The 21,888-nt window shown below is 45.6% G+C and overlaps 1 protein-coding gene across 2 annotated transcripts in view; it reads left to right on the top strand.

Moving 5' to 3' along the window:
• The first annotated feature begins 1,336 nt into the window (after positions 1-1,336).
• The window catches only part of SOCS7 (suppressor of cytokine signaling 7), a 33,325-nt gene continuing 12,773 nt past the window's right edge, over positions 1,337-21,888 (top strand). Inside the window, exons 1-7 of one of the 2 annotated variants that reach the window (XM_061175228.1) lie at positions 1,337-2,486; positions 10,368-10,432; positions 13,185-13,289; positions 13,763-13,864; positions 14,757-14,887; positions 15,345-15,513; positions 17,997-18,125. In XM_061175228.1, the coding sequence (XP_061031211.1) occupies positions 1,522-2,486; positions 10,368-10,432; positions 13,185-13,289; positions 13,763-13,864; positions 14,757-14,887; positions 15,345-15,513; positions 17,997-18,125 (1,666 nt within the window). In that variant the 5' untranslated portion in view covers positions 1,337-1,521. The remainder of the gene's footprint in view (positions 2,487-10,367; positions 10,433-13,184; positions 13,290-13,762; positions 13,865-14,756; positions 14,888-15,344; positions 15,514-17,996; positions 18,126-21,888) is intronic. The other variant, XM_061175227.1, reaches the window with a different exon arrangement.

The raw sequence follows: 21,888 nt of genomic DNA, 5'->3' as shown, positions 1-21,888 counted from the left end.
TAAGACTTTGCACTCCCACTGCAGGGGCCGTGGAATAAATTTTGCAAGCCAGTTGGTTTTTTTTTTTTTTTTTTTTTGGCTTGAACCCTGGCCTTCAGCAGTGAGAGCATAGAGTCCTAACTACTGGACCACCAGGGAATTCCCTACAAGCCAGTTGCTAAACACAGCCAACTATTAAAAATTAAATTATACAAACATTAAATATATTAAAAACAAAGCTAATACATTCTCAAAACTCATCACTTCCTAATAATTTTACTATTATTATTTACCTGTGCTCTTGAGGTTATTTGTGTTATTGTATCTGCTACATAATAGTATGAAACTACTGCATAATAGTATGCTCTGTGTTCAGTAAAGTCAAGATGGTGGATTGAAATCAGCCTTGGTGGGAGGATTTACACCATAGAAATCGGCAAGCGCTACAAATAGGGACTTGATTTATTGTTTTGTCGATAATCTAGATTTAAGAAAGTGATGAGAAAATGTAAATAATTCAGATTTTAAGTGAATGTGTTATGTCTGTAGCCATTACATTCTGTATAGCACAAAACTTGAGGAAATATTCTTTCAGTATTTGAAAATTGTTTTCCTATTCAGCAAAGAAGTTGCTCCCATAATTGACAGGTAAGACGTCTTTATTCACTTTCCTCTTACATTGACACAGAGGACATCAACCAACATCCATGTCGCGATTACATTCCCCGGTCAACTGAAACCACGGGTTGGCTACCCATACAGCAGTTGGGCAAAAAATCAGTGAAAGCATTCTGTGAGAAAAAATTGGTTATAAGGAATCTGCAAATGTACATTATTATTTGTAAATTCTGTGCTACACATCCTTATGTACCTATATATATGCATACAGTCCCCTTTTCTCCCGACAGTCGGCTGTTCAACATTTATCAGCACAGCACTGGGTCTAGAACGTGTTATTCATGGGTCACTCCATAAATATTCACTGGATGCCAAGGCGGTTGGCATACAGTTAGTCAATGAACAAACGACTTGGCCACGGTCACACATCGCAAGCGGCATAGGCGGGACCAGAGCCAAAGGTACTGTCCTCCCAAGGCCAGCAGCTCTCTTCCAGGACTAGACCAAGCTTTCCAGGGCCACCCCACCTTACCCGGAAGGGTGGCTTCGGCCTGAGGGCCCGGGAAGTGAAAAACCAGGGTCAGGGTACCGGACTAAAGGCTAGGCGAGAAGCAGCTCACGGCCACTAGCGGCCCAGGCCCCGCGTAAGTCACTCTTCGGAGAGACCGGCGCGAGCACGCCCTGGGGAAAGGGCGTGGCCACCATCACCCGGAAGTGACGCATCGGGGGCGGTGCTCGGCGGCGCCGCGCAGGGTGGGCTTGCGCTGGGCTCCGCGCGCCCCCCGCCCTCTCTATGAGGCAGAGGCCGCGGCGGACGTTAGCACTGTCGTTCCGGGGCCCGCGGCGGGCGGGGCTCCGGAGGGGCCCGGCCTAGTCCCCACCCCAGCCCGGCTCCCAGCCGCCCGCCCTCCCTCCCTCTCCCCGATGCAGGGGGCCGAGCTCCGGGATGGTGAGGCGGCGGCGGCGGCCGCTTCGTACCGCGTCCTGAGCCGCCTGCTCGGCTATGGAGAGGCGGCCCCCGAGCCAGGCCCGCCGCCGCCGCCCCCGGGCCATGGCCCCGCGCCGCCACCCTTCCTCGCGCGGCCGGGCCCGCGGGGCTCCCGGCCGCCTCAGCTGATGGTGTTCCGCAACGTGGGTCGGCCGCCGGAGGAGGAGGACGCGGAGGCGGCCCGGGAGCCGGGACCCTCGGAACTGCTGTGTCCTCGGCACCGCTGTGCCCTGGACCCCAAGGCCCTGCCGCCGGGGTTGGCGCTCGAGCGGACCTGGGGCCCGGCGGCTGGACTAGAGGCGCAGTTGGCGGCTCTGGGGCTCGGGCAGCCTGCGGGGCCCGGGGTCAAGACGGTCGGCGGGGGTTGCTGCCCGTGCCCGTGCCCCCCGCAGCCGCCCCCTCCGCAGCCCCAGCCGCCTGCTGCCGCCCCGCAGGCCGGGGAGGACCCCACGGAAACGAGCGACGCGCTGCTGGTCCTGGAAGGCTTGGAGTCGGAGGCCGAGAGCCTGGAGACTAACAGCTGCTCGGAAGAGGAGCTCAGCAGCCCGGGCCGCGGAGGAGGAGGGGGCGGCCGGCTTCTGCTGCAGCCCCCGGGCCCTGAATTACCCCCGGTGCCCTTCCCGGTGCAGGACTTGGTCCCTCCAGGGCGCTTGAGTAGAGGGGAGCAGCAGCAAGCTCCCCCACCCCCGCCTCCTCCTGGGCCCCTCCGGCCGCTCGCGGGCCCTTCTCGGAAGAGCTCCCTCAAAATCCGCCTCAGTCGCCTCTTCCGCACGAAGAGCTGCAACGGTGGCTCCGGCGGTGGGGATGGGGCCGGCAAGAGGCCTTCCGGAGAGCTGGCTGCTTCAGCTGCGAGCCTGACAGACGTGGGAGGCTTTGCGGGCCGGGAGCTGGACGCGGGGAGGTGAGACCGGCTGGGCGGCGGTGGGGCTGGCTGACAGAATTCCTTTTCTTGTTTCATGTCCCTTTTATTCTACTGCTAACACGATCCTGACAGTTCTTAAGATATGGTCTTCATAAGGAGGCGGAGACTTGGGGCGAAAGGTGGTGACATTGCCCATTAGGTCACAGCTGATTGTGGGAGCAGCCTTCACTCTAAGAATTCACTCCCGCGGTGACACTTATCAGCTGGTTAGCCTCTCTCTAGTTGGGCGATGATTCCAAACCATCCCCCCCCACGCCCACCCTGGCCCAGCTTTTAAAGTTTTTCCAAGGTGTCTGTCTACCATTACCCCTGGCAGGGGGCTTGCTGGAAAGGTGTAGCCTTTGGGGCAAAACGTTGGTGTTGTGTTTGACCACCTTGCTTACTCTTTCTATGTACCAGCACCCCCTTCACACTCACGCGTGCAGATGATGTGACAGACTTGTGTAGTTGTAGGCCAGCAGTCAGTTGGGCATCTCTGTTCAAAGTTTTAATGTTTTCTTGGTTGGTTTCTTAGATATACTTGGTATCTCAAGCCTGTATGCTGACCACTGTGAGAATAGAAAATAGCCTTGCTCTCAAACCCACATGAGAAGTCTAAGTATGAGGTATACTCATGTACATTAGTACATGAGTTCTAGGCCAATTGATGAAAATTCCAAACTTAAACATTTTTTCCCTGCATTTCTGAAGGGTGGACGGCTCTCTGACATCCAGTGTTAGATTTGTACATCGGTTTAGAAAAGCTGTCAACTTTTGTGTCAATGAAATGAGACTTCCCTTGTGGTAACTGCCATTGTGGTTTGCACTGTTGAGTGGCTTCTTAGAAAGATTGGAATTGGTTTTGGTGCAGCTCATGTGATGGATTCATGAGATGCACTGGTAGCCACAACCCAAGGCTGAAAAACAGGTAAACAGATAAATTGAGAACGACTGTTCACCAGAATCATGTGGGGAGCTTTGGGAAAAGATCAGAGGGCCAAGAATTTGAATTTTTAAAAAGCTCCCTAGTCGGTCCTAAGGTGTGATCTGGACTGGAAACCACTCATCCTTTCAAAGGAACTTGTACTTCAAGAGGAAAGTATGGGGTCAGTTTTTTTTTTTGGTTTTTTTTTTGTTTTTGCCATGTGGCACGGGGAAATCTCAGTTCCCTAGCCGGAGATGGAACCTGTGCCCCCTGCAGTGGAAGCGCAGAGTCCTAACCACTGGACCGCCAGGGAATTCCCTTGGTCAGTTTGACTTTGTTGCCTTTTCTGAACAGCTGGGCCAGGGGCTTATCTTGGGGATCAGACCAAACCCAGACTTCCTGAGGAAATCAGTAGGTTGATGCGTGTTGCCCCTTCAGGTGGATGTATGTTTCCACATTTGCCTCCCAGTGAACTCATGCTGGGAGCTCAGGTCTGGAAAAGTGTGGCTGCCGAAGCATCTTTTTTGTGGTAGGCTCTGCATTCGATGCTCCACGTAACCAGTGTAGGTGAAATTTTCATCAGCTGGGGGGAGGGCAGGATTGAAGCTGTGGGTAATGACAAAGGATAGATTGCTAGTTTTCTTGTGGTTTGTCTTGCCTTTGTTCCATATTGACCAGGACTTGGTCTAAGATTCCAGAGACGCCAAATAAGAGGTGTGGCGTGAAATTAGCTGCTACGTCTAATAGATTAGGAGGAAGAAAAGGCATATAACATTATACGGTTTTCTGCATTTGGAAGCAGAATTTAATGGTCATTGGCTGCTCTGTGACCAACCCTCACACTAAGCACAATACAGATTTCTACTGCAGAGCAAATTGGGCTGTAGCTCTGCAAAGAAGCTTAGTTCAGGGCACTGGAGAATTACATTTTTTGGTCCAAGAGCTTTTTCTGATGAATTGGAGAAGAGCTAGGTATTCGTGTATGAACGTTTGGTTGACTGCTGTTAGGAGGCAGCATGTTGTACAGGGAATGTGAACATTTAGATTCCACGTAGGACTCCAGCATCAGCTGCGGGATGCGGGCCAATTTTGTCTTCTTCATACTTCCCCCTTTTTTTAATCTGTAAAATGGGAGTGATTCCTGTCTTGTTCCTGTCCTTATAGGAATAGAGTGAAGACAAGAGAAATTGAGATGGAATATTTTGTGCTTTTGGAGGAGAAGTAGTAAGATTGAACTGGTGATTTTTTTTTTTTTAAGTGCTTAGGATTTGGTGCTGTTAGATTTTCTTGTTAGCTTTTCCACAGCTTACTATGTGCCAGTCTTGCTGGCAGCCTCGCAGCTGTGAGAAGCTTGATAAGTCTGGCCAGGGTAGTTGTGATTTCTATGGATCTGCACCTCCTTAGTAAGTCCGCCCTGTTGGGAGGAAGGATAAGTTTGGATTTTTAGCTTGTGCTCTTGTTTTGATTGGTAGGACCTGGAAGCCATGAGAAATGTCAGTCTTTTGCCAGAAGGTATATGCCTGCCTTCTTATTGTTGGAGTTGATTATGAGTCTCTGCAGTCTTTGCTGTATAATTTGGGGCTTTTACAGTAACCTCTGGACGTGATTCTCTTTGCTCTTCTCAGCATTTACCTTCCCCACAGCTATCACTAGAAAGTACCTCCTACAATCATTTTTTAATTTAATTTAATTTATTTTTTTGGCCGTGCCGCACGGCATGTGGGATCTTAGTTCCCTCACCAGGGTTAGAACCTGCGCCCCCTGTGGTGGAAGCACAGAGTCTTTTTATTTATTTATGTATGTACATATGTATGTATGTATGTATGTATGTATGTATGGCTGTGCTGGCTCTTCGTTGCTGCGTGCGGGCTTTCTCTAGTTGTGGCGAGCGGGGGCTACTCTTCGTTGTGGTGTGCTGGCTTCTCACTGCAGTGGCTTCTCTTGTTGCGGAGCACGGCCTATAGACACACGGGCTTCAGTAATTGCGGCACGCGGGCTCAGTAGTTGTGGCTCACGGGCTCTAGAACGCAGGCTCAGTAGTTGTGGCACATGGGCTTAGTTGCTCTGCGGCATGTGGGATCTTCCCGGACCAGGGCTCGAACCCGTGTCCCCTGCATTGGCAGGAGGATTCTTTTTTTTTTTTTTTGGCTGCATTGGGTCTTCATTGCTGCCCATGGGCTTTCTCTAGTTGCAGCAAGTGGGGGCTACTCTTCGTTGCGGTGCGCGGGCTTCTCATTGTGGTGGCTTCTCTTGTTGCGGAGCATGGGCTCTAGGCGTGCGGGCTTCAGTAGTTGTGGCTCACGGGTTCAGTAGTTGTGGCTCGCGGGCTCTAGATCACAGGCTCAGTAGTTGTGGCGCACAGGCTTAGTTGCTCCACGGCATGTGGGATCTTTCCAGACCAGGGCTCAAGCCCATGTCCCCTGCATTGGCAGGCGGATTCTTAACCACTGCCAGGGAAGCCCGGAGCGCTGAGTCTTAACCACTGGACCTCCAGGGAAGTCCCCCTACAATCATTAATAAGGCTTAACAGTTTCCATATTTTAACATTAAGCAAACTTTAGTTCCTTTCAGATGCTTTAGAGTCTGCTAAGTTGACCTTCCTGGATATACAGAGTCTTGGGTCTAGTATGAGTTAGCTTAGAGAACTCTTTTGAAGTGAAGGAAGAAATGGGCCCACCAGCTAATCAGGTTTCTGTTCTGGAGAACTGGGCTAGGCCGTGTAACACACATATGTTGGAATTCAGAGAGCTGGGCTTGATGCCCGTGGGCTTCAGTGTTATATAGGATTGCTATTTCAGGAAAACCAGTGAAGTTCCCTTGTCTGTTTCACATATGTTTTGCTGATTGTCTTCCTTTGTGTTTGGTGAGAAATAACATTTGATCCTACTTTTTTGAATCATCACATAATACATACTTGGTTGGAAATGGGTACCTTGTTCATTTCTCAAGGTTTGTTTTTTTCCTACTTACCAGTTGAGGATATTACTGGCAGTCTTCATAGTTGTGAGGTGGAAAAATGGAGAACAGTTCTGTAGTGGTTTCCTATCTGGGAAAAAAGATTCAATTCTGGAAAGAGAGGCAGGCTCCCTTGGCATCAATTTGGGGCCCTGCTGTCGTGGACAGACCTGGCAGACATGAGAAACCCTTTTCTCTGTTTTCTTGGGTCTTCAGATCTAAGGGGTCTTTTTGAGAAAGAGCATGACATGCTGAGAGCAAAATGATTTTATGGTGTGGTGAGGAGGGTCTGATTTTTTTTTTTTTTAAACTCCAAGTGTTTTTATTTTTTAAATTATTTATTTATTGGCTGTATTGGGTCTTCGTTGCTGCGTGCAGGCTTTCTCTAGTTGTGGAGAGTGGGCACTCTTCGTTGCGGTGTGCGGGCTTCTCAGAGCTCAGTGCGCAGGCTCAGTAGTTGTGGCGCACGGGCTTAGTTGGCAGCATGTGGGATCTTCCCAGGACCAGGGCTCGAACCCGTGTCCCCTGAATTGGCAGGCAGATTCTTAACCACTGTGCCACCAGGGAAGTCCCAAGGAGGGTCTGACTTTATGTTTGGGTTTTGGGTCCATATTCTGTTGATCTTTTAAACTATTTTTCCATGAAGTGGTTGTGGTTGACAAGCTCTCTTTTGGAATGAGCAGCCTGGCTTCAGAAATCTCTGTCCATTTGAGTCTTGTGTCTTTTACTTCTTAACATTTTGCCCACTGACATCATTCCTAAGGTTTTAGACCTTGGGCTACACCTCTGGGCTTTTCTCTGGAAGTTCCCTCCATAGGTTCTTTAGTTGGTTTATGGTGGAGTTTCAGATCTGACCTTGTTGCACAGATGTTTGTGTATTGGAACTAAAAATGAACACGTGGTTTTTGTGCCTGTAGCTCATGAACAGACACTGGCTTATGATGTGTTGGAAATGGCACAGGCTGGCTGACTTGGCACTGTGTGCTTTAGCAGGGGCAGAGGTAAATTGTGGCCGCAAAACCTGATATTTGGACATCCTACTTTAGAAGTTAGAAAAGGACATGTGTAAGTCTTAGGACACCGTAGAGGGGATTTATGGACAAGAAAGGGAGAGCATTACTATTTCATTGTTTATGTTTTAGGCTTCAAGGAATTTGAAAAGTGGCCAGTGGTTATATCAATGTGTTGTCAGCCTGTCTAGTCTAGTGAACTCCTTTTATCCCACAGATCTGTTGCCATACAGTTACTAATTTGCAGAGTGGAAATGGACAGAGGCATCCTATCTCTTTGTTACCTGCAGCACAAGCAGTGTATAGCTGACACAAAGGACTACTTGTCTCAGAGAAGACCTTCACCTAAGGTCTTCTGCTGCCCCTGTCTTGTTCTGCCAGCTGAGGCACAGCCCACCAAGTCCTACCCCACACCACCCGTCGGCTCTTTCTGCTGCTAAGATGCAAGTGACCCACTGGCAGAGTTACAGTGGCTTAACTTTGTACCCTAATGCTTGTCAAGGTGGTCTGGGGAGGAATAGAATAATATGAGAATGTAGTATAGAAGGGTTAGTTAAAAATGTTATCTGGAGCCGTGTCATTCATGTTGCTCTCCAAAAAACAGCACATCCAGCTTAGAATGGTTATCATTTTAAATGTTTCATATATACAAGAAGAGATGTATAAAGTGTATGTACAACAATAATAATGAAATGTATACCTAGGTAACCATCACTAAGCTTAAAAAATAGAATGTTATCAGTACCTCTGAAGACCCCTGTGTGTTACTTCCTGATTACATCTCCCCCTCCCCCTCCCCCATGTAACCAACCACCATCCTCAATTTTATGTTCATCATTCCCTTGCTTTGTTTTTTATAGTTGTCTAGATTGGTCTTTTCATGAGTGACTGCCATTAGAATGCTCTCAGGATCGTTGAGACAGAAACTGTTTTGGATTTTCAGTTAGACAATATCTCCCCAAAGAGAGAAGGAAGCACTCATATTTATTATTAGCCTTTCAGCCTCTTAGACCTTCTACTTCTCTAACCTTCCTTATTTGCCAGAAAAAGCCATCCTAGGGCTCTCAAATGGCTCTGCCTGGGTTTAGAGTCGTATGTATTTCTTTTTCTAGATCCTAGAAACTATGATTTTTTTCAAAATGCCAGGGGCGGGGAGAAGATGAGCTGGAGTGAGAAGGCCTCCGCAAGATGTGTGCATTTGGGTACTGCTGTTCTTCAGTGCTTGGCACTGAGGAGTCTCGTCCCCAGTATGGGCAGATGGCAGAGTAACGCAGCTTCCTTTGAAAAGAGGCAAACCGCCAAATGGCTGAGGTGTGAACCCTTCGAAAGGCCAGTGCTTTAGGTTTCTGCTTGCTGAGTTTAATGTTGTATCCACAAGTTACTGAATAAAAATCAGCTTGAAAGCTCTTCAGTCTTAAAGTTAATGTCCAGTGGAATTAACTTTCCATTCCAGCCCTCTGGAGTGTTGCAACTAAGCTGCAGCCTGCCATGAGCAACTTTTATAAATAGAGGGACTGTGTGTGCTTGCGTCTTGTTCTGATGCAGCCACCTCTCCTGTGTGTGCTGTGGGCGGGGCGTTGACAGTGGGCACCATCATCAGACTTCTCAAGTCTCAGCATGGAGGCGGCTGCAGAGGGCGTGTGAGATAGGTCAGGAGAGGGAATCCGGCATCTTGGCTATTTCTGAGTAAGGTCTTCACAGTATGGTTTTGAAATTCTGTTTGAAGTGAGTTCTGAGAAGCACAGACATCTCTGTTAAAACATAAATGAATAAAGATCTTCCAAAGTCAAATATTTTAAAATAGGATTTCATTTTGGATTTTCTTTGCTTCTGCCCCTGTCTATTGGTGAAGTTGAAGTTTTATTTCAACCTTTGGGTGAGAGTAATTTTGGAAAGTGAGCCAGCTACAAGGTGTGGAGTCAGTCAAGCACTTAATTTGGTGGTAGAATGTTTTTTTTAAGGCTGATTTGTTGAGATATCATTTATATACCACCTAAAATTCACCTTTTTAAAGTTGCTCAGTTCTATTAATTTTGGCAAATGTCAAAATCATAACCTCTGCCACAATCAAGGTATAGCATATTCTCATCACCTCCACAACTTCTTTCCCTTTTAGTCAATTCAATCATTCTGAAATGAGTTTTTTGAGCTCAGCACATTTCTAGCCAGAAAGTCTTTGTCAGAGTCTTTTGGATTTCTTTCATTTCTCGCCCAAAAGCCAGTTGAAACTGGTGCAAAGTGAAGTGACCTTTGGTGTGTCTTCACTGGAGATCTGGGTTTTCCAGCTGGTTTGGGAGCAGTATCAGGAGCGGTCCTGGGGGGAGTGCTGTGACTGGCAGCTCAGAAAGGGGAAGAGGCCGTCTCCTTTGGGTGCCAGGCAGAGCTCCTAACTTGAAGAGGCTCCCCTTTGGCTTTGACCTATGGCTTGGAGGCATTTTGCAAAAATCAGAGTTCTTACTGGTTGAAGATTGCATGTGTATCCTATAGTGCTGTTCTCAAGTCCAAAAATCTTGCCTGGTTCATTTTTGGACCTCCTGCTCCTAGGAGCAGGCCCAGAGGGAAAGCTGGTGCTCTGAGGTGGCACCTGTTCAGGTCAAGAACCTTTTTCTTGGCTCCCATTTGAAAATCAACTCTGTGTCTGACTTGCTTCCTCTAGAAATGGACTTACTAATTACCACTCAAGGTGTTTTTGTCTTTTAATGAGATGGGTATGGAAAGCTCCAAAGAGATTTCTTATTGCTTTGTAGGCTGCTGAATTCTGTAGCCAAATCTATTTAGGAATTGCCTTAATTATTTTATTCTCCCCCTTTAAATTTTAGGCTTTATTACAAAAGTGTGGCTGACAATGACTAGGGTTTGCTTTGTTTTTTGGTGCATCTGGAATTGAGTGTTGCAGTGATTTGTTGTTGTTGTTGTTGTTGTTGTTGCAGTGATTTAAATGCATGTGTGTTCATTCTGCACCTCATTCTCTGTGTGCTTCTCACCCCTCAGGAAACCCAGGTTGACAAGAACTCAAAGTGCCTTTTCTCCAGTCTCCTTCAGCCCCCTGTTCACAGGTAAGGGTGATCTCTTTCTTTTTCTTCTGACATCTGAAAGCACGAGTGTTCTTAGACGAGTCAGGAAACACTTGCAGATGCATCTCAGAGGGAGCTTCAAGCATGTCTGCAGTTATTTTCTTCATTTCGTGCCTGCTGGGTTTGGGGTGAGGCTATTTTTATGGTGTGAAATGTATTCTTGACTTTGGATGCTTTATAGTTTGAGGTAGAGACTGCTTGCTGGTAATTAGGTGTCCCTGGCAGTTATGCAGGCTTTAGTTCAGGGTCATCACATATAAATTAAAAGTGGGAATTACAAATTTATAGCCTCATAGCGCATAAAGGACTCCCCAAAAGTCATACAGTTCCTGTCCCTGCTTCCAAGGGAGTTCATGGATTATCTAATAAACATGATCCATGATGATCTGGTCTATTTTTAAAGACTTTGGGCAAAGGGGATCACATGAACTCTTGTCTTACCCATTTTAGGGGCTAGCAGTTCTTGCAGCTGTTAAAGAGTTCTTCGTTGGAGCTAATTTAAGTCTCTCCTCTTGCAGCAGGGAACACAGTTGCTAAAGTAGGAAAACGGTCAAATATCTTTTTGCCTTCTCCTTTAAAGGGGAGCTTTTTCTGAGAGGGAGACCTTTTGTTATGTGAGTCAGGTGTGAAGCTCCTGCTTGAATGAGCTGTAGAAAAGGAAGTCTGGAGCACACAGCCTCAAATCTCAGAAACTGAGTGCTCGTCACTGGGCATGGCTGAGAAGCCTTTAAACCGAATCCCAATTTCAAACTCTTTTGGATACTGTGTCCCTCAAAAAAGATGATTGCAAGAATTATGACCTGGGACTGGATATTTCCAGGAAAATGTTAAGCAGGCTAGTGGAACCCCCATCACTGGGTAGACTGCTGTGAGCTGTCAGGACAGGTGAGTTGGTGCCTGCAATAGGCACAGGTGGAGAAGGAGGTCCTCTGTTCATATCCCCTCTGTTCTTATCCCAAGCAAAGAATTAAAGGATCTTATCCTGTAGCAGAATGTCTTTTTAGTTAGTAGTTGTTTCCCTTTTAAAGTAATGAAACCCACATTTGTAGTTTCAGGTTCCACGTTCTTATTTCAAAGAGGCTTAGCTCTCTTGAATTACATCCTTTAAGTGCCTACAATCTAGACCTCTCTGACCCTTCAGGAAACCTGGGCTCATTGCATTGCTCTGGGCAGCTAGGCCCTCAGTCATTAAGCTGTGTGATGAGTTCCTAGAACTTCCACTGATGACTTTTGTAAGAGCTTTTCTGCTTATCTTAATTAGTGTTCAAGACCTTTGTTAAAAAAACCATATTAGATTCTGAAAACCCAGCTCCTGGCCTTTTAGAGATATTTGTTACCTCATTTTCTTAACTGGGAAACATTAAAATTCTAGCTGAGGGGTAATTCAGCTTCCTAAATAAGAAAAAGGTGTTGGAAATAACACCCTAAGGGCCAAATTACAGAAATCCCAAATTCTGACTTGTGGATCAGACCTACCAAAACAAACTTATTCTTGGCTGTCAACCTTTTGTTGATAAAATACCCTTCGTTCTCTGGTGATTCAAGTGGAGAGAGGTTAGACGGGGTTGGGTGGCAAGAAGGAGCGTATATGGCAGAGAACAGAACTGCGTGACATGCTGGGAAGTAAGGAAACCATGTGCCTGACTTTTGGCTGACTGTAGAAGTAGTTAATTATTAGGGTTGTAAATGCACTTTTCGGCCTTTGCAGCCTCAACTATTAGGAATTAATGGATATCTGAAATGGTTGGTTCTCTTATGAGTGAATATCCTGGAAAATCTAAATGTGGAAAGCCATTTAGGAAGAAGTCGGAGCTAACATTGGCACCTTTATCTGCATTCAGCTTAACAGTTCTTACATTTTAATGGCACTTGCTTTCCATGTCCATTTCGGCTTGTAACAAGCTGCTTGCCTTGCTCTCCGAGGCAAAAATTTGTATACAAATCTGTAAAAAATAAATGGTGTGGTGGGACTTCCCTGGTGGCGCAGTGATTAGGAATCCGCCTGCCAATGCAGGCGACACGGGTTCGAACCCTGGTCCGGGAAGATCCCACATGCCATGGAGCAACTAAGCCCATGTGCCACACCTACTGAGCCTGCACTCTAGAGCCCGCGAGCCACAACTACTGAGCCCACGTGGTACAACTACTGAAGCCTGCGCACCTAGAGCCCATGCTCTGCAACAAGAGAAGCCACCCCAATGAGAAGCCTGCGCACCTAGAGCCCATGCTCTGCAACAAGAGAAGCCACCCCAATGAGAAGCCCGCGCACTGCGACGAAGAGTAGCCCCCGCTCACCGCAACTAGAGAAAGCCCGTGCGCAACAACGAAGACCCAATGCAGCCAAAAATAAATAAAATAAATAAATTTAAAAATAAATAAATAAATAAATAAATGGTGTGGGTTCTATTTGAATAAAGAAGACCTCTTATTCAAGGTTATATCCTCAGTGGCAGAGCCAGGATTAGTTGGCTTTTCAACTGTCAATCCCATGTTTTTGTCTTAAAGATCCTTGATCTTTAACAGGGTAAAGGAATGATGGAATTTAAAATTGACTTCTCAGGTGGTTTTTTTTGGGTGGGGGGTGGGACTCCAGCCAAGGAGCATTAGATTTTGAGCTTTCTGAGAGCCATGGACCTCTCTAGCCTCCCTTGCTTGCCCTCTGTTTCCCTTTGCTTCCTGGCCTCAGCTTTGGGCAAGGTGCTACTGTAACATGCTTGCTCCATGAATCCCTCAGGTGAAACAGTGTCACTTGTGGACGTGGACATCTCTCAGCGGGGCCTGACCTCTCCACACCCTCCAACTCCCCCTCCTCCTCCAAGAAGAAGCCTCAGCCTCCTAGGTATAGTTTCTTCCCCTCTCTGTCTTCTTGCCCTAGTGGGAGGGTGAGCTCCATGGACCTGTTGTTCTTTGCCAGGAGCCAAACAAGCTCCTGGGTTTCTAATGATGGCCCAATTATTTCTTATCCCTTTCTCAGCACCCCTGTCCTCTCCCGAAGTGGTTAAATGGGTCTCTTACCTGCATGCTGTAACATCTACTGTCCATATATTGATTCGATCTTTATTTATAAAGGGTATTTATCTTGCTGTGAATCTACTGCTAGTGGGCAGCTTTAGGGATATCCTTGCTTTCCTGCTTTCAAGCCAAGGCAACCAGATTAAGATGATTGTTGCCCTGTGTGCAAAAAGACAGGGTGAAGGTCAGGCCATCTTGCCCCCGAGGGCAGCCTGATGATCCTTCTCCCTCTCCTCTGCCTTCACCTTGCTCATTCTGTGCCCATATTTCTGAACCTCTTGCTTTTGTTCTCTCTTCTAGATGATATCAGTGGGACGCTGCCTACATCTGTCCTTGTGGCTCCGATGGGGTCTTCCCTGCAGTCTTTCCCCCTACCTCCGCCTCCTCCACCTCATGCCCCAGGTTAGCTTAGCTTAGACGCAGGACTTGCAAGAGTGGGGAGTACCAAGTGATATGCTTCTGAAGGATGGGAGAAATTTATTTATGGAAATAACAGAATTTATGAGAAAGCTTTAATCATATCCCCTTGGCTGGACCAGAACTCCTTGGAAATGAGGCCAAGAACTGGTTTTTCTAACCCGTTTTCTTTATGGAGGTGAATCTGATTTTTGGTAGAGATAAAAGACTATTGGATTTTTTTGTCTCTTTGCTGCTGAAACTGTTTTGCAGTCTTTGAGTCGGTATCACTTAGGAAACTGCCTTAATTTTAGTAGAGGGAGGAGGTTTAATATGTTGCTGGTTTTCAAAGTTCTGTGGTTTTTCTAAGCTTTTAGCATTTACTGCAGCCTTGTAAATAAGTACCAAGCATTCAGTAGCCCATACCTGCTTTGCCAGCCTCCAGTACCCAAGGAATAAAATGAATGAAATGAATTCTTTTCTACTCGCCTGGCAAAATCTACTTGCCTGGCAAAATCGTTGCTCTTCCCGGGCAAGTAAGCGAGTCACTATTTCCAAGGCTGCTTTACCGGCACTTCACCTCGAGGTGGGAGAAGTTGGAATCGCTCTAGGCTGGTGAAGGCCCTGAAGTAGTCACCTTAGTCAGGTTAGTGAGCTGCTCCTTACCCCTTTCCTGGGGTTAAACGCCCCCACTCATCCTTCACAGCTTACACGAGCCCACACAGCTTTTTGTCCCAGCCCATCCAGCTCTTCCCCACTGCTTTGGCTTCCACCCTTTCCAGCTTATCTTCTAATGCCGTGCCCCTCTTCAGTTAGCCTCTTTGTTTTGGGGGGAGGGTCTGCTTGAGGTTGGGAACAATGAGGGTCGACAAGTGACCGCCACTCTCTTGCCCTGCAGATGCGTTTCCCCGGATCGCTCCCCTCCGAGCAGCCGAATCCCTGCACAGCCAACCCCTGCCACCCCTCCAGTGTCCCCTCTACCGGCCCGACTCGAGCAGCTTTGCAGCCAGCCTTCGAGAGCTGGAGAAGGTAGGTGGTGCCTCCTCTTGCATTCTCCTAATTCTGTACCAGCTCCCCTTTTATTATTTTTAGAGGAAGAGTAGTTTCCTTGCCTCTGTATTTACAGTGACAAAACAATATGTTGCTATTATTAGTTCTATAAGAGATGTTGTAAAATTGAATCTGAAAAAAAAAAATCTGAACGTGATGAAGAAAGGTTATGGAGAAATGTTTACGTAGTTAACCCAGGTTGCTCTTCTCTTCTTTGTAGGGCCTTGGTAATGGAATTGTAAAATTATCTTTCTGTTACTTTGGAGGCCTAAAAGTGTGATGAACCTGGTGTTCATTGCTAATGGTTGAGACACTCCTAGCAGCTTTTACCTATTGCAGCGTTTTGGAAACGGGGTTCTTGTGGTAAGAGAAATTGTGCTGAAAACCTTGACATTTCTCTGTTCTGTTAACTACTTGACCACTTCTTCTTTGATAGTGTGGTTGGTATTGGGGGCCGATGAATTGGGAAGATGCAGAGATGAAGCTGAAAGGCAAGCCCGATGGTTCTTTCCTGGTACGAGACAGCTCTGATCCTCGTTATATCCTGAGCCTCAGTTTCCGATCACAGGGTATCACCCATCACACCAGAATGGAGCACTACAGAGGTGAGAGGTGCTGGCATTTGAAGGAAGCCTTCTTCCCCCTTTGCCTTTCCCTACCTTTGCTATCTGACTTTTTCATTGGAAGAATTCGTAGAAATGGAACTGTGAATGGGGAGGAAAATCTCGTAGACTCAATTGAATATTGATATGGGCACTGGTTTCGATCAGTAGAAGAAATGTTGGTGGGGGTTGGGAGGAGCCTAAGGGTGCCGTTTAAAAGTATTCTCAGCATCTTGTCTACTAAATTGGAGAGTCTGAAGAAGACTATTGAAGAACAGAACAAAGCCAGTAAAACTCTCTTGGTAGAAGGAAGAAATAACCTAGGACCATTAGACACATTCTTCCAAACTTTGGTTTATAATTAAACTTACCATCTAGAGATATTTACTATTAAATCATATATACAAAGAGGAGACTTTGTTGATCCTGTGACTGTTCTGTTCTGAATTTCTTTGCCTGGCAGTCACATCAGCTCTTCTTGCCAGGCAGCATGGTGATAATTATGTCTTCTTTTGGTCAGCTTTGTAGTCTCATAGGAAATAGTCATCAGAACTCTATGAGAGTTTGTGGGATCAACGTACTTTAGACTATCTATCTTCCTTCCTGGCAGTACTTCCCCCTCTGTGGTCTGGTTGTGCTTAATATTCCAGTGATGTCGAGAAGCTGACTTGTTCAATACTGCAGTCTGGATGGGCATTCTGTATTTGACTTGGGCCACAAACTTGTGATGGTCATTGGTGGTAGGGCTGGCTAATACATCCTTTGTCAAAAATTTGTAATATGCTACAAATTTAAAAAGTGTGGAGAACTCTGGGGAGTTTCAGGGACTTGCCCCACTATCCCTCATACTCTTCCCACATGTGATCAACTTCAAATGAGCTATATTAGATACTGCATTTCAAGTAAGGGGCTCTTTCATGCTCTTCTCAGGCACCACTGTGTCTCTCCTGCTCTCAGCCATGTTCTGCGGGATTTATTTGGTTTGCTTCTCTTGTTAGGCAGGAAGTACCTGTTTAGGTCAGCATAGTTTTGTCCATGGTTTCCTCTGCCCCCATCTCTGCTTTCTTATTTATTTATTTTTGCCTGCGTTGGGTCTTCGTTGCTGCGCGCGGGGCTTTTCTCTAGTTGCAGCGAGCAGGGGCTACTCTTCATTGTGGTGCACGGGCTTCTCATTGCAGTGGCTTCTCTTGTTGCGGAGCACAGGCTCTAGGTGCACAGGCTTCAGTAGTTGTGGCACACGGGCTCAGTAGTTGTGGCTCGTGGGCTCTAGAGCGCAGGCTCAGTAGTTGTGGTGCACAGGCTTAGTTGCTCTGTGGCATGTGGGGTCTTCCCAGACCAGGGCTCAAACCCGTGTCTCCTGCATTGGCAGGCAGATTCTTAGCCACTGCGCCACCAGGGAAGCCCCTCCACCTCTGCTTTGGAGATGCATGAAGAGAAAGGAACTTCAGTCCAAAGACCTGAGAATTAGAGAACTGTGGGGTAGACTGCTGCCTGTTTTCCTGCTGTTTCTAAAATCAAAAATCAAACAAACAAACAAAAACCAAAGCATTTCAGAGTGAAGTGCTTTTATAAACCTATTAAAATGATAAGTGACTAGGCCATGGAAATGATGAATAAATGCTTGACCTCTAGGTTCCTGATAGGTGAGATGCCAGGAATGGGAGGGCGTTTTCAAATGGTTCTCCAGTTACTTTTTGTTCAAAGGGACTTTTCTTCCTTGAATAAATGGAATTTTTAATAGAAGCCTGTGGGCCTTTCAGTTGCCAACTTGCAATGGAACATTTGTCTTCGTCTTTTTAAGTGATCCTGTGAGAGTAGCTAGGGAGACTCAAATCTACAGTTCTCTTGAGTGATTAGTATCCCTTTTGTGACTCCTTTGGATTTAGTGCTATAGTTGTTGGAGTTTTTTGTTGTTGTTTTTTTAAGTCACGGGAGTTCAGATTCCCTTTTGCCTTCGGGATTCTAAAGTTTGGGGTGGGATCTTTGTAACATGTTGGAGCATGAGATTTTAGAAGTTACAGAAGAAAAGACTTAGAATTTGATTTTTGTGCCTAACACACATATGAATGAGTGAGACCCACAAAACTGCTGTTCCTGTCTTTTCTGAACTATTCCATGCATACTTGAAGACTTAGATCTTTTTGAGAGTATGTCATTTAAACTCTCTTTTGCTATAGCAGTCTTTTCTTTATGGTCTGTGGTTTAAAGATTCGTGTTCATAGCCAACAAAATCTATTTATATCTCTTTTTCTGACTTGAATTTATTATTGTTTAACAAAAACCTTGTAAGACCTAATTTATGTCTTATTAAAGGCAACATCTTTCCATTAGTTGTGGAACAAGCAGGAACAGGGACCTTTGTCTGACTCAGCTTGACTACAAACTACCCTCCCAGAAGTGACAATCATTAAAATGTTCAAGCCAGCCTCTCAAATCTTTTCGAAGTAAGTTTTGCACTTTTACCTCTCCTTAACTTTCCATGGCAGGAACCTTCAGCCTGTGGTGTCATCCCAAGTTTGAGGATCGCTGTCAATCAGTGGTGGAGTTCATTAAGAGAGCCATCATGCACTCCAAGAATGGGAAGTTTCTCTATTTCTTGAGATCCAGGGTTCCAGGTAAGGCTATAGTTACATTAATTATTTAACTGACTTGGGTACGAACCAGTGTAGGATCTCTACCCCCACCCCTGCACCCCCCCCCCAAAAAAAAACCAAAACCAAAAACACTTACTTGAAGCTTTTTTACCTGAAGCTTTTCTTCCTGGCTCTTGTAGCAACCACTCTTCCTAGAGCCCAGTGGCTAATCTCCTGCCCTTGTATTGAGAAGGAATTGATCCCTCAACATATTGAGAAGGAATCTTTGCTTCTTTGATCATATGAATGAAAAAACTGATCCCACCACTGATGTCCAGGAGTCATGTGAATATTTAACTTGCAGAGGTATCTCGTTGTCCCTGATCCAGGCATCTCACACTTACATGTGAAACAGAGAGCTCTTAGGTCATTTCCTTGGGGAACAGGGAAAGTAAAAGAGTATTCACTAGAAATGGTGAGTGTCAAGGAGGCTGAATTTAATAGCAGTCTGCTCTAGATTTTGTCCATTTGTACGAAACTTTCAAAGAGTAGATACTTTTTATTTATTTATTTATTTATTTATGGCTGCATTGGGTCTTCGTTGCTGCATGCGGGCTTTTCTCTAGTTGTGGCGAGCGGGGGCTACTCTTCGTTGTGGTGCACAGGCTTCTCATTGCGGTGGCTTCTCTTGTTGCGGAGCACGGGCTCTAGGTGCAAGGGCTTCCGTAGTTGTGGCATGCGGGCTCAGTAGTCGTGGCTTGCGGCCTGTAGAGCACAGACTCAGTAGTTGTGGCTCACAGGCTTAGTTACTCCACGGCATGTGGGATCTTCCCGGACCAGGGCTTGAACCCGTGTTCCCTGCATTGGCAGGTGGATTCTTAACCATTGCGCCACCAAGGAAGTCCAAAGAGTAGATACTTTTTGTTGTGTCCTGTAGCCCTACCAGTATTGAATACAGAGACTAGTCTCCGTTTGGGAGCACTGGGCAGTTCCCATCCTTGCTGGTGTGGTTATGTAGTCTTTCTGCCCAAGTAGGGAGGTAGCTATATAATCTCTATTGAAGGGGCGGAGAAGGGATGGTTTGCAGGAATCTGCTTTTATAGTGTTGGAAAAAAGTAAAATGGCAAGCACATTAACTGAGGAATTTGTAAGATACAAACAGAACTTAAAATGAGAACTTCATTCTTTGCCATTGAATCAAATTAAGATTCTTAAACAAACTGGGTGCCAAGAAATTGCTCTAAAAAGAAGTTACAGGAAAGCCTCCAGCGGAACATCAGTAACAGGATTGAACCAGGTTACAGGAGTGTGTTTTATAATCTTGGTGATTTCAATAAGGCACGACAGGGTGCGAACTGTATTAATTCTCACTTCATTTAGTATTTGCCTCAGTGCTGTCAAGACAGTTGGGTCTCATGCAGTTGACTTGGTTAAAAGGAAAATGTTAGAATCCTTTCTTACAGGAACTGACTCTGCTTAGCAATCTTTAGAGTTTGTGGCTTTTGGGGGTATTTATTTAATCAACAAACATTTATTTTTTAAACTCAGTATCAAAAATAAGCCACTTCTGTACCCTCAGAGAGCTCTTAGCTTAAAAAAGGGGACAGGTAGGAAGATAAAGGCAAGAGCACATGTTAAAGTCAATACAAGACATGACAGTGATTGACAAGGACGGGGTGGGTAATGAGCTCTGATTGTGGGTGAAGCAGGGAAATCCTCTCAGAGGATTCCGAAGTCTGGAGCATGTATCTACTTGCAGAGTACTGAGAGACTTCATGGAATCTTGGACTCCTCAGGTATAGCACGTTTCATTCCACAAATGTGCCCTGTCTGCAGAAATTTTAAGTAAGATTTTTAACATTGTTAAGGGTTAGAGCTTGCAGTGATTGCTACTATTTATTGAGTGCCTATCATGTGCCAGGTACTTTGTCAGGTTCTTTATTTCAATAGCTCTAATTTCTTGCAACAGCCCTAAAGTTAGCTAATAGATTGGTCTACTTAAAAAAAAAAGATTATTTTCATTTTGTCAGTGAGGAAACTTAAGGGTGAGGCCCCAAAATGAAGAAGATGTGGCACACATATACAATGGAATATTACTCAGCCATAAAAAGAAACAAAATTGAGTTATTTGTAGTGAGGTGGATGGACCTAGAGTCTGTCATACAGAGTGAAGTAAGTCAGAAAGAGAAAAACAAATACCGTATGCTAACACATATATATGTAATCTAAAAAAAAAAAAAAAATGGTACTGATGAACCTAGTTGCAGGGCAGGAATAAAGACATAGACATAGAGAATGGACTTGAGGACACGGTGGGAAGGGAAAGCTGGGGCATCAACATATACACACTACCGAATGTAAAATTAGGTAGCTAGTGGGAAGCAGCAGCATAGCGCAGGGAGATCAGCTCGGTGCTTTGCGATGACCTAGAGGGGTGGGATAGGGAGGGTGGGAGGGAGGCTCAAGAGGGAGGGTATATGGGGACATACGTATGCATATGGCTGATTCACTTTGGTGTACAACAGAAACTAACACAGTATTGTGAAGCCATTATACCCCAATAAAGATCTATTAAGAAAAAAAAGATTAGAATTAAATCAGACTTCTTTTCAGAAACCATGCAAGAAATAAAAGAGTGGATTGAAATATTTAACGTTTTGAAACAAAAAACCACTCTCCTAGAATTTTGTATCAAGCAAAATTATCTTCTAAAAATAAAGGAGGAATAAAGACTTTCTCAGAAGAAAAAAAAGGTGAAGCCACTTACTCTAAAGGTTACTCAGTGCTGAAGCCAAGATTCAAACTGAGGCCAAACTAACTCCAAATCTTATGCTTTATTTCCCACCCTCTGTTATGGGAAAAAAATAGCAGTAAGCCAATTGCAGGTTGAGTTTGCTGGGATTTGTGGAGAGGACATAAAGAAGTCAGAATTGTGTTTATTAGTGGAGACTGTCTTTCTAGGAACTGTGAGGAATGCTACAGGTAGGATATCCATTTGCACTTAAAACTGTAATCAGGTTGACAAGGCAAAGCGAATTAGTATTTACCCCTAGACCGTAAGTGACCTCTCTTTGAAGGATTGGGACAAAGAAGGCAAGGCCAGTGTTCTCCTTTACCATTGTTTGCTGCCTTCCTTTGCTTATCACAGAGGTCTAGGCATTCTGTGAGGCTGACTTTATTAGGGGGGAGGATTCCTGTGAGGAAGTGGTAGTCATTAGAATGTAGGTTGAGCTCTGTCAGCCTGCACCAGGGATTATAACATGGTGGATTCTAAAAGGAGCCCTTTTGTTTAGACTTTGGGATGATTATAACTGAATGCCTACAAGGGGCTAGTATTATTTCATTTAACCCTTACAAAATCCCTTGAAGGGATGTTACAGTCTCCCTTTTTTTTTTTTTAAATACAGATTAAGAAACTGATGTGCAGTGAGTTGCAGAGTCAGGATGCAAAGTCACGTTTTTCTGGCTCAAATCTAGAGCTGGATGCAGTCGCAGCACATCCAGACTGTTGTAAAAGGATGTCAGGGATTATGGGAATTTTAAAGCTGGGACTAATGGGAAAGTTCTGGATGGTGGCAAGTAAGGAGCAGAAGGAATTTAATAAGTGGAATAGTTCGCATCTGGGGGAGGAATTGTTGGTAGAAATGATGGCACCTGAGCTTGGTTTGCCCCTTATCTCTTTTCAGGGCAGTGCTGGAGCATGGTCATGGTAAATCTGAGGTTGCTGATTACATCTCAGTCTGGTCCATTTCACAGTTGTAAACTAAACCCTTAGCACCAAGCAGCAATCTCAGAAAGAGAATGT

This window comes from Eubalaena glacialis, chromosome 19, assembly GCF_028564815.1.
Source record: "Eubalaena glacialis isolate mEubGla1 chromosome 19, mEubGla1.1.hap2.+ XY, whole genome shotgun sequence".
NCBI lineage: Eukaryota > Metazoa > Chordata > Mammalia > Artiodactyla > Balaenidae > Eubalaena > Eubalaena glacialis.
Note: the sequence above shows the minus strand (reverse complement) of the source record. Positions and strands in the feature narration are given on the sequence as shown.